The sequence below is a fragment of the Nycticebus coucang genome, chromosome 7, assembly GCF_027406575.1.
Source record: "Nycticebus coucang isolate mNycCou1 chromosome 7, mNycCou1.pri, whole genome shotgun sequence".
In the NCBI taxonomy this organism is placed as follows: domain Eukaryota; kingdom Metazoa; phylum Chordata; class Mammalia; order Primates; family Lorisidae; genus Nycticebus; species Nycticebus coucang.
The window spans coordinates 84,338,884-84,351,668 of record NC_069786.1 but is presented as its reverse complement, the minus strand read 5'-3'; the positions used below and the strand labels follow the sequence as shown (position 1 = coordinate 84,351,668).

General features: G+C 34.8%; 1 protein-coding gene across 4 annotated transcripts in view; it reads left to right on the top strand.

The window, feature by feature from the left end:
• The window catches only part of CALCRL (calcitonin receptor like receptor), a 100,914-nt gene that overhangs the window by 67,361 nt on the left and 20,768 nt on the right, over nucleotides 1–12,785 (top strand). For all 4 annotated transcript variants that reach the window (XM_053598033.1, XM_053598031.1, XM_053598032.1 and 1 more), the window contains one exon: nucleotides 26–117. In XM_053598033.1, coding sequence (XP_053454008.1) covers nucleotides 26–117 — 92 coding nt within the window. The remainder of the gene's footprint in view (nucleotides 1–25; nucleotides 118–12,785) is intronic.

Here is a 12,785-nt window from a genome sequence, read left to right as displayed (position 1 = left end):
ATTTTCTTATTCATACAAATTACAGACTGCACTGAATTTGTTCTACTTGACTATAATTGGACATGGATTATCTATTGCATCACTGCTGATCTCACTTGGCATTTTCTTTTATTTCAAGTAAGTATATAAAAATATTTTTAAAATCTCACCAATTGTCCTGGATGAATGCAGTTACGTGTATATTTATGTAATGTGCTGACAAAATATATAAAATATAGGCCATTTATAGCATAGATGCTTAAAATATGCTGAATGTTTCAAATAAATTGAAATAGTTGATCTTAGCTTTATAAAATATGTAAGGGAGACTGATAAAATATTTTAACTCCAACTTTACAAAATTAGTAGGTATATACGAAGGAAATCCTATAGTAAGAAAGAAGCCCAAACCAATAAACAAACCTAATTGTGTTTATTTTAGGAACTGTCACATATTATAGAACTCCTTACCCGAATGTTCAACATTTTAAACAAATTTGTAAACTATCAATATACACGTGTGTTACAGGAACTGGCTTTTTTGGCAAATAATAGCAAAGGCATTTCATGATTTATTGAAAATGTAATCTAAATATACTATTATGGTTAGGTTATTTTTTTAGCTTGGGTGGTCAACAGGTGACATGGATAAACTTAAATGTTTAAAATGATGGATAATGAATAACATCTGTTTGTTATAGTTCATTGCTGTGTAAACCTCATGCAGCCTTTTTCAAGGGAAGGTCCTTGGACATCTTGACAATTAGAACAAACCCATACTATTTGTTTAGCAAGTTCAATAGGTATGTTAATGGAATGGATATGCTAATGGTTGGCATTTTGATGATGAGAAGTAGGGGAGGCTGAAGCTTGTATTGACATAGTAAATATTTCTTTGTGAGAGGCTAGTGTATCTACTTGATTATTACCTAGAATCAAAGGTTTTGGTAGTTTGGCATTGAAGAGAATTTGTTAACTTTTTCTATTACTTTTCTTGAAGGATAAACTTTGGACTTAGTTACAAAAAGTACTTTCTGAGATGAATTAAAAAATTAATACTGATAACATACATTATATGTATCCATTACTCACACAAAGACACAGCATTAGCAGTAATGTACTTAATATTAACTAATTTTTCTTTTTTTTTTTAACACGAAGACCCCTGTGACCATTACTGAGTATAGCCTCTAGTCTAAGGACATATAATGTGAATTATAAAGGTTTAAAGACTATCTTAAAAATTTTTTTTTTTTTTTTTCATGGGGAAAAAAGTTACAAGTTAAATATTTTTAACCTCATGGAATAGCATGCCACCCCTAACACAAAACAAACTATAGTCTTGAGAAAGAAGATTTGCACTTAAATTTGCAATATTTAAAAAAAAATAGGTAATAGAAACATGTTACCAATTTATAAATAAATAAAATATATAAATATATCTATAATTCAAACATTCTTTAAGCAACTTCTAATTTTTTTTCAGTTTTATTCATGTCCAATTGTTTCTACAGTTTTAACTGGAGTATGTAAATTATTTTAACTATTTTTATAACAGTATTATATAACCACTGTTTTATGTTACTAAGTAGTTTTTAAAACAACCATTTAACCAGATAAATAAATATTCTATTTAATAGGTTTATAAAAGCTTGTTAAACAATTATAATTTTTTAGCATTAACGTTGCTTCCATCTTTTTCTGTTAATTAAAAAATACTGCAATGGACATTTTCACCCATAACTTTTCCCATATTTTGCACTATTTTTTTAGGCCACATTCCCAGAATCTTGGGATTTCTTGGTCATAGTTTATATATCTTTTTATGGCTCTTGAAACATATCATCTCAAAAGTATCTCAAAATCAACATGTTCAAAACAAATTTATAACGTCTATCTCTTCCTAACTAACCCAAAGCTGATTTTTCTTCCAGAGGGATCCATTTTTCACAGATGGCACCCAGCAATCTAGTTCCATGAGCCAGAAATTTAGGAGCAGTCTGTGATACCTTTTTCTCCCTCCCCACCCCGCAATTCTTTCCTCACACCCTGTGGATTTAACGTTTGAAATGCCTCCAATCTACCCAATTTGCTTCATCTGTACTGCCATCAACACCAGTCTTATTCTACCTAGGCTAAGTAAATTCACTTTCACTCTTTAGTCAGTTTGAAACAATGCAGCCAGAATAATAGTTTCAAAGATTTTAGATCTGACTTTATTAGGATGTCTAAAATTTTTTAAATTTTTTTCTAAAGCTTTTAGACATCCTAATATAATTCATATAAAATCAAAATGAATTTAGTAGCTCGCCTGTTCCTTTGCTTCCTACCTCCTAGTTAAATGTATTTTTTTCATATCTAAACTTAGCATAATTTCCTTAGTGAAATATTCCTGAATTACTTATTGTAATATTTCTGAAATTACAATTAAAGTCAGTGGACATGGGCTAAAATTTGGTTACCATTCGGAATACCATCATTTCTGCAAATTAAAAACCAATACAGCTGAGACCCTTCAGATTAAATTGCTTCTTTTTATATTGCATGTCATAAAGCAAAATAGCCAAGCACATTAAATTTTTGAAAGAGATAAAATAAAGTATAGCTTGTATTGCGTGCCAAAACCAGTAGTCGGAAAGAAAACAATAGTCTCCTAGAATTCCAAGTTGTAGGGACTCAAGTATAAATTTAGCAAAGTCTTAAACCACTTCCATAAAGTCAAGGGTAAAATTAGCAACACTTCTTCATGTGAAAAAAACTTAAGATTTAAGAGCACAAATCCTCATTTGTGAATTAATGAGGCAATAAGGGGCTGCCAAATAAAAACAATGCTACAAGCCAGACTGCACCAATAAAATGTGTAGTTTTCAATGCTAAACCTCTAATCAGACCACTTACTCACCTAGTTCACTATGTAAAAGGAAAAGAGGTCTTAAGAATTACCTTAATAGAATGGGAAGATATTGAAGACTATAATATAAGCTGATCAGGTTGTCAAGGTGCTAAGACAGAACAAGACAAACTATCTTAAAATTTTTCATGGGGAAAAAAAGTTACAAGTTAAATATTGTTAACCTCAGGGAATAGAATGCCACCCCTAATTCAAAACAAACAAACTATAGTCATGAGAAAAACCTGAAAAACCAAATAATAAGGATAGAAAAAAAATCTGTCTCAAAAGAAAAATACCAACAGTTAAACAAAATGTAATTGACCACTGGTTGACCAATTGACCTTCCTGTCACTTCTGGCTCAAGGTTTTCAGCCAGAAATTAGATGTACATCTATTAGGAATACTGAAGTGAGTGATTCCTATACTGTGTTCATTGCTAGACCTGGAGGTCTCTAATGTTCCTTCCATGCCCAAGAGTTGATGAATAAAGTAGTAGGTTAATAAAAAGGATTATAAAGAAAGTCATTTTTTTAATCAAAGTACATAATCATAATATGAGTAAAGTTAGTATTTGTTAAAACATTCTGCAAGCTAGAGCAATCTCCATAGGGAAACTAAATTTCTTATTGATTAAAAATCGAAAGAATATCAAGGTCAATATTTCCTATATCAGTTTTAATGTATGTTAAATAAACAAATATCATTCAGTTGATATTCACAGCTAATTTTAAATTTAAATTGAGGGACTAAAATTTGAAACCTCAGAATTAGTTTAGTTCATCTATGGAAAAGTTTTTTTTGAACAAAAATTGTTCACTCTGTAGATACTAATTAGCTTTTAAAATGCAATTTTTAGACACAATCTTCATTCCAAAAGAGATGCCAGAAATGCATTAGTGATGGGTAAGATTTCAACAGAGAGAAATTGTAAACCTTAAATAATGAAGTGATTATTTAGTCTAGCACCTAATTTTATTTATTTTTTAATTAATTAACTAACTTTTTCAGGGTTTTTCCTAATCTGTGCTCTTCTATTTAGAGATTTTGAACAAGAAGAAGCAAATCTACTAATTATTTTCCTTTATTCTTAGGCATTCTCGGGCTTTCCATAAATCGTGAGAAAATGGCATTTTGTATATGTCTAGACATCATTACAGAAAAGTGTGTACTCTAGGCAAGCAGAACTGGTCCTGAATTCTGCCTTTGTCACTTACTTGCTGAGTAGCATGAAAGAAGTTCTTTTGTTTCTCTAATCCTCAGTTTTACATCTTTAAAATGCAGATTATATTAGGATCTACATCATAGATTTGTTACAAGGCCTGAGATAACAGCAGTATTATCAGGGAAATGCGATCTTAAACATGTCTAGTTCAGAGGATGCATCTAACATTGGCATTGTTATCAATCTTCTCCATTGAAATATTGTAAGATAGATATTGAGCCCTGGTACGCACATTTCGCCAGTAGGATCTCTAAAAACAAAACTAAAGAACATGATTTTTAATTTTAGATATGATATACTACATTTATAAAGAAATGTTTACAAAGTTCATGTAAAAATAAATAAACAATGAATGGACATGTTTTGAAATCAAATTAATAATGTAAGTATTTCAGAAGAGCCTATGTCTAAGCAAACTAGGCAAAAATAATAAGAGTTTATTAATGACCACAAGATACCACATAGCTTACTTTATACTTGAATTCATATTGATGGATTGGTGGTCTTTGAATGTAGATGCTTCTAATATACACACTGCAGAACTGTCTACTGAAAAAAACACCTGGAATAATGGAAAGAATATCATGAAGTTAGCTCTGTGACAGCAAGAATCATATCTCTTTCGTTTCTTTATACATCCAACAGCTTACCATAGGATTGTACACACAGTAGGGACTCAATCAGTTTTTTCCTTTTTGAGGCAGAGTTTCAATGCTGCTGGAGTGGTATAGGATGGCATCCTAGCTCACAGCAACCTCAAACGCCTGGGCTCAGCGATCCTCTTGCCTCCGCTTCCGAGTAGCTGGGACTATACGCCTGCACAACTATACACCACTATTTTATTTTAGTAGAAATGGGGTTTCCCTCTTACTGAGGCCTGTTCCAAACTCCTGAGCTCAATCACTCTACCCTCCTCGGCCTCCAGAGTGCTAGGAATACAATACACTACAGTCAGGTGACTCTATCTCCAAATTAATGAATTTCTGACTAGAATCAGGAATACGTTGTTTGCATAACAAGAAAAGGAAACGAATGACACAATTATAATTTTTTGAAAACCTAATAATTAAAAGATTGTAATGAACCATTAATTGACCAGTTGACCTTTCTGTCATTCAGCGTTTTCAGACAGAAATGAGTGATTTCAATATTGGGTTCATAGCTGGACCTGTTGGTCACTAATGCTCCTTCCAGGCCCTATGACTTTCAGCAAGTCCCTTGAGTTTGTCCTTTGTTTTTCCATCAACAAAGAAAAACATTAGATTGAGAGTCTTACTGTGTAAAAGAAGATGGGACTTCAGCTAGATCCAAGGAGGACCACCAGGCCACCTCCGAAAATGCTGCAAGTGCTGGCTGTGGAGGCTGAAAGTGCTGGTTATAATCCCAGCACTTTCATAGCTGGAGGTGGGTGGATCACCTGAGCTTAGAAGTTCAAGACCAGCCTGAGGAAGACTGAGACCAGCTTCTCTACTAAACAAACAAACAAAAAAAACAACCTTGTGGCAGGTGCCTGTAGTCCCAGCTACTCGGGAGGCTGGGGCAAGAGATGAGAATCACTTGAGTCCTGGAGTTGGAAGCTGCTATGAGTTTGACACCACAGCGCTCTACTGAGGGCAACAGAATGAGACTCTCATCTCAAAAAAAATGCTGAAAGTGAACAGTTTATGAAGCATGTTCTTGTAAAGTCAGGAGCAATAGATTACTATTAGCTGTATTTCAGCTAACCTGAAAACAATTCCCAGTGGAGCTGATGTTTTACACAAAATCATTTGTCTCGGGCATAGGAACCCCCCGCCCTCCTTTGGTAACCGAGGGTCACTGATCCACCCGGATAAAAACAAAGAAACATACAAAAAGGTGATTTAGGATATTGTATGTTATTATTATTATTATTTTTTTTTTAGAGAGAGAGAAAAGTCTACTACTCATCCACACTTTAAATTAGAAACAGAGAACATGAAACACTGGTCCCCAGGTATACTTCAGTTTGCTATTAGAGCTAATTAAAGGAAATAGAGCAGGAGATAAAAAGAAAGTGAGCCGAGAGGGAGGGTCAAAGAGAAGAGCCATGGCTTTGGGGTTTGCCAAACCCTGAGAGGCAATGACTTTCTTGTAATCATGCTTGGAAAAACAGAGCAGAAAGTTTAGATAAAAAAAATAAATAAACTTTACTGGAATTAGTTACAGATTACATTTTAATTGTTGTTTAAAATCTGAGAGCACAGCCAACCTTGCTCTTACTTTCACCTCAGACAAAAGGCTCCATCATCTTGCCCGTAAAAGAGAGCATATAACATCTATTTTATTAGTATAAGGAAAAAAAGTGGCTTTTTAAAAGAGAAAAAATAACATTTTTGCTAACATTTTGGACACCGATTCCAAACAATTATAGCCAAGTTGCATATCTGTAATTATATAGACAACAATATCTTTTCTAGGTATTTGCTGTACGTCCCAAATAAATTTCAGCCATCCCTTCCCCAACAAACAAACAAACCTCAACTCTATCCGATGAGTAGGACAAAACATCCTCCACAGCAGTGCTTATATTTCTGCTTTTCAGGACCAATTATCCAGATTCTTACTTTTTTTTTTTTATTGGATTACATCTGAATATACTATTTAGACAATACTGTGAACTCTAATTTGTTTTTTAGTTTTTGCATTCTTGTTTTGAATTAGAGCAAGCATAGCTTTTTCTTTAAGCTATAACTTTTTCCCTGAAAATTATTCATGATTCAATCTTTTTTTTTTTTAGAGACACAGTCTCACTTTGTCACCCTTGGTAGAGTGCCATGATGTCACAGCTGACAACAACCTCTGGCTCTTGGGTAGTCGATTCTCCTGCCTCAGCCTCCCGAGTGGCTGGGACTACCGGTGCTGGCCACAACACCCGGCTATTTTTTTGTTGCAGTTTGGCCAGGGCGGGGTTCAAACCTGCCACCCTCAGTATGTGGGACCGGCACCCTACCCACTGAGCCACAGGCACTGCCCGCATGATTCAATCTTTAAATCATATTTAAACACAACTAATTAGTTAAAGAATTTCTACACTGAAACCCCCAGCATTTGTTCCACAAATCGTTTGGCAATGTACCAGTTTGGGCAACTTTCACTTAAGTAAATCTATTTATCACCTGGCAATTTTGTACTGTCAGGAGGTTTGACGAGAGCTAAGTTCAAAAACATTTGTATAGAATTTCCTGGATAGCAGACCCGCCACTGCAACCCCAGCATCATCCTTGCATTCTTAATTAATAGTTAAGGATCATTTATTCAATTTAATGTGTTATGCACTGTGGTCTGAATATCTTATTCTGTGCTATGTATTTCAGGCTTCCTCCAGTTTAACATTGGATATTGTTTATTTAACTATAGCTTTTTAAAATCATGTTACATTATACCACACTCAGTGACTCTATTTCCAAATTAATGAATTTCAATAAATACACTAAAAAACCCATCCCCCCATACACTGTATGTTGCAGCAGCTTAAAAATATAAAATTTCTTTGAAAACTTTTACAATATGTTCACTGTAATTATATAATAAACTAATTTTTTATATAATATATTGCATTTCCACATTAGAGTATCAGATTTGAATAGGACAGAGTAGTGCAAACGTAATAGATTTGCTTTAACAAAAACCAGTTCTTCTTTTGTTCTGGTACCAAGGAAAGCCAAGTGGGGAAATATGAACCAAATACATTAATCAAAATAGCGAATTTGAACTTATTTTAAATAATATGTATTTAAAGTTATAAATCTATGTTAAAACCCACATATTTCTTTTTTTTTTTTTTTTTGTAGAGACAGAGTCTCACTGTACTGCCCTCGGGTAGAGTGCCGTGGCGTCACACAGGTTACAGCAACCTCTAACTCTTGGGCTTACACGATTCTCTTGCCTCAGCCTCCCGAGCAGCTGGGACTACAGGCACCTGCCACAACGCCCAGCTATTTTTCTTTTTGTTGCAGTTTGGCCGGGGCTGGGTTTGAACCCGCCACCCTCGGCATATGGGGCCGGCGCCCTACTCACTGAGCCACAGGCGCCATCCAAAACCCATATATTTCTATTCCTATTGATATTTTTGCTAAATGTGCAACTTTTATGAACAAAGAATTTATATATTTAAGCAAATTAAAATAGAAGTTCTATGTAAGCATTCCTAAATTTTCATGGAAATAGAATGAAGAAGATAGAATAGAATAGAAAAATAAAGAATAAAATAAATAGTTTTCCATTTTTTGACAAATCCAAGATGCAACAACAACAACAAAAGACTATGAGGTTCAGAATCATTTGTCGATCATGCTCTTTGAATTTCACTTTCTACATCTATAAAATAGAAAAATAAAACAATATACTTTTCCCTGATATTCAGTCACCTTGCCTGTTTTTCTTGCCTTTCAGACATTTTAAGCTGAGTACTTTGACTCAGGGTGCCTTCTTTGCTTGTAATACGCTCCTGCTCTGACTGCTCTGTTTTCTGTTCTATCTTGCGTATTCCCACAGTCCTTTTGTATCTCTTAATCCTGTCTTAATTTCTAAAAACCTTATACCAATATCCGATATTACATTATTTCATTTATGAGCCTATTTACCTTCTATTATAACATGACATGAGATCAGAGTCCTTTTTTGTACTTTTCACAATGGTTCCCCAGTATTTAGAACAGTGCCCAATACATTACTACACAAGAATAATGACTAATAAAGTCAACACAAGCCTTGTTGCTCCCTTAAAAACGTCAGCATTTAAATTCAACAGATTACACAATATGAGTACAATTTTGAGAAACTTACTTCAATTGTATCGAAGAATAATGATACTTCAAGAGATTATTAAAAACTATAATAACTTTAAAGTGCTTATCTCTGTGTTAGGGATAGTCTAAGGGTTCAAAATATGGTGGCTGCTATTATTATAAATTTTACCTCTAAAAAGGGTTTTGTTTGTTTGTTTATGTTTGTTTTTGGAGTTCAAGAACCAAAGTGGGAGGCATCTCATTGCCAGACTTCAAGGTACCCTACAAGGCTATTAAACCCCAAACAGCATGGTACTGGCACAAAAACAGAGACATAGACTTATAGATGAGAACAGAGAACCCAGAAGTAAAAGTGTCCTCAGATTCCCATCTGACTTTTGACAAAACAGATAAAAAATATACATCGGGGGAAACAACCCTTGTTCAATAAATGATGCTGGGAAAACTGGATAGCCACATATAAAACACAGAAACAGGATCCACACCTCTCATCACTCACAAAAATTAACTCACAATAGATGAAAGACTTAAACCTAAGGCAGGAAACTATATGAATTCTAGAAGAAAATGTTAGAAAAACTTACAGATATCAGACTAGGTAACGAATTCATGAAGAAGACCCCAAAGCAATCACTGCAACAACAAAAACAAATAAATGAGACGGGATCAATTTTAAAAGCTCCTACATAGCCAAGGACACAATCAAAAGAGCAGAGTATTCAGAAAGACTGTTTCTTCTTTTGGTTTCCTGCCTGTTGGGAGACCCAGAAGAGCACTCCCATCACAGCACCTCACAAATGGGAGGGAATCAGTTGGCAACACACAATGACCACGGGTGTTCCATATGCAGCCCAGAGCTCCTGTGTTATGTTAAATAAGCATCCCTAAAAGGTAAAGGCAGGGAAGGAGGAAGCAGGATGGAGGAAGACACACCATTTCTCCTCCAGAAGGACTTTCCAATTTGAACGATTGAAAGCTCCTTCTAATCTATCCAAATTGGTCACCAGCAGTCCCCTAATGCAAGCTTTTGATAGAGGTTACAAATGCTTTTTGTTGTACATAATCTGGTCATCCCATGAACTCAAGTATTCATTCAGTAGACAAACCGATAGTCATACTTCTTATTCCTTTGATATATTTGCTGTCTTTGGCAGTGTTTAGATTGGCGTGAGTTTTCCTTTTTTGTACACATGGCTAATGTTTTCTTGGGAAAAGATCTGATCATTTGGGAATTAAATTAGATAAATGCGAATAAGAGAATATTTTGTAGACTGGGACATTATTATGTTGTGTGCATTCTCTCCTTTCATTATTTATTTTGCTCGTGCTTAATATTGAGGAAAGTAGTTTGAAAATTTTTAGCTCGTATCAAAAGCAGATGGAAGCCAAAGGCAAGGCTATTGTCCATGCTAGTGGCAGAACTTTGAAGATGAAGTATGACATTCAGGGTCAGCCTAGTAGTGAACTCAGTAATTTGGTAACAACTATAGAATGAAAGAATGAAAGTCCTTGGGAAGATAATTTAGGTTGCTTTCTCTATTGCTCTTTATCATAGGGAAATTGTTTTTCTAATGCTGTTTTGTAAGAAAAAGATGACATTTCTTCACTGCTTCATTGAATTACTTCAAACAGAATTTTAACACAGAGGCAGCTTTACCTTACTGAGAACCTTCATGCTATTTTATTATTTGTGACAGAAAATCAGTATAGTATTGATTAAAATCAGCCATATGATAATTGTATTTAAAAAATAACTAACTTAATATTCTGTGTTCATCATGGGTTAGGTGCTATGCTAAGCATTTAAAATGCTACATCTCATTTAAGCTTCAAACCAATTCATGAAGTACAACTATGTAAATTACAGATGAAGTAATTAAAGATTAGAGTTCTCAAATAACTTACCCAAAGTCATACTACAAATACATGGCAGAGTTTAGATTCACTCTCTGAACTATGTGTGCTAACTTGATAACTACCTGCTTCTAATTATTCCAAAAGATAATTGAAAAAACATGGTGTCATTGCATGTAAAATGTAATAATTTTGTTGACACACTTGCACCGAGTGCCTTTATGACTCTACTTTCCGAAATTGCATATTGAAATAGTGTTCTAAGGTAATTCCGTAAACAATATTAAATGGAAGCAATCCAAACCCACAGACCACATTTTGTGTTCTCTGGTTATGCTAAGATAGAATAGGGTATCATAAAATTCAAAGAAAACAGAATTTTTGTAAACTTTTCTTAAGCCTATAAAATAATTGATTTTAATATTTAGGATACAATGAGAACATTTAAGAATTTAAAGTAGGGTGGCCCCTGTGGCTCAGTGAGCAGGGTGCCGGCCCCATATACCGAGGGTGGCGGGTTCAAACCCGGCCCCGGCCAAACTGCAACAAAAAAAAAGCCGGGCGTTGTGGCGGGCGCCTGTAGTCCCAGCTACTCGGGAGGCTGAGGCAGGAGAATCGCCTAGGTCCAGGAGTTGGAGGTTGCTGTGAGCTGTGTGACGCCACGGCACTCTACCGAGGGCGATAAAGTGAAACTCTGTCTCTACAAAAAAAAAAAAAAAAAGAATTTAAAGTAAGTAAAGTTGATTGCAGGTTAACATTTGAAAAAATGTATAACTATTTAGGGTTTATTTAAATAAAACATTTGTTTATCAGTTACATTTGGTTTTCATTTACACGTTGATTTTATTCGTACCAATCCACTTACATGTGTTAATGAATATGTTTAGAGGAAAACAATATGCATCACTAGAAAAATCTGAGCCATTTTTACCACTGAGCATTGATAGAAACCATATGTCAGATAGCATCCGCCTGCATTAGTTGAAGTTGCAGTTCCTGCAGGCAGAAATGGAAGAAACTAAAGCAGGAGATTAATATTTTAGACAGTAGGACACATTTACACAACACAAAATGAAATGATTTGGCAATGGTCCAGTTTGTTGAAATTTGGACAGCTAACCTGGATATCAGGGTTTCCAAAGCAGAAGTCTTTTGTTTGGTTACCTAGGGTGAGTTATCCAGGTTGACCATATTTTCTGGATTATTTCGTAAAGCACTCAAACTTGTATGTCTTCATAATGAAATAACTTAAGTATATGGTTTGTTTATTAAGTTCATTTCAAGTGAATTTCATTCTATTATTTCAAAAGTTTTCCCATATCAACATTGTTTAAGTCTAAAAAAGGGAAATGCAGACCGCACATATCCTTTTATCACAGTAAGAGAAGAAAAGCCAGGCTCACACCTTCAATCCCAGAATTTGGAAGGCCGAGGAGAGTGGATTGCCTGAGCTCCCAGGTAGAGATCATTCTGAGCCAAAGTGAGACCTCATCTCTAAAATTAGCTGGGCATTGTGGCGGGCACTTGTAGTCCCAGCCACTTGGGAGGCCAAGGCAAGAGAATCACTTGAGTTCAAGAGTTTGAAGTTGCTGTGAGCTGTGACGCCACAGCACTCTACCAGAGGGTGAGGAAGGCTATGTTAACCAGTGTGATGAAAATGTGTCAAACAGTCTATAAAACCAGTGTATGGTGCCCCATGATTGCATTAATGTACACAGCTATGATTTAATAATAAGAAATAAATAAATAAATAAATAAAATAAAGCGAGACTCTGTTCCAAAAAAGAAAAAAGAGAAGAAGCAAACATTTCTTCTGTGGCTGTACTCACAATAATCACATTTAGAAGAGAAAATACACTAACAACTCACTTTTAAGTACTTACCTTTCAAGGCAGTTTGAGGTGGGAGCAGGGTCATGGGGAAAGGTGGAATTTTGAGAGGAACAGAAACACAAACGGACTTATAGAAGAGAGGGTCATTTAAATGTACACAAAGAAAATTAATTATTTCAACTCACAGTTCATTTTACTAGCTCCTATCTTTTCACATGTGAATGTTTTTAATATAT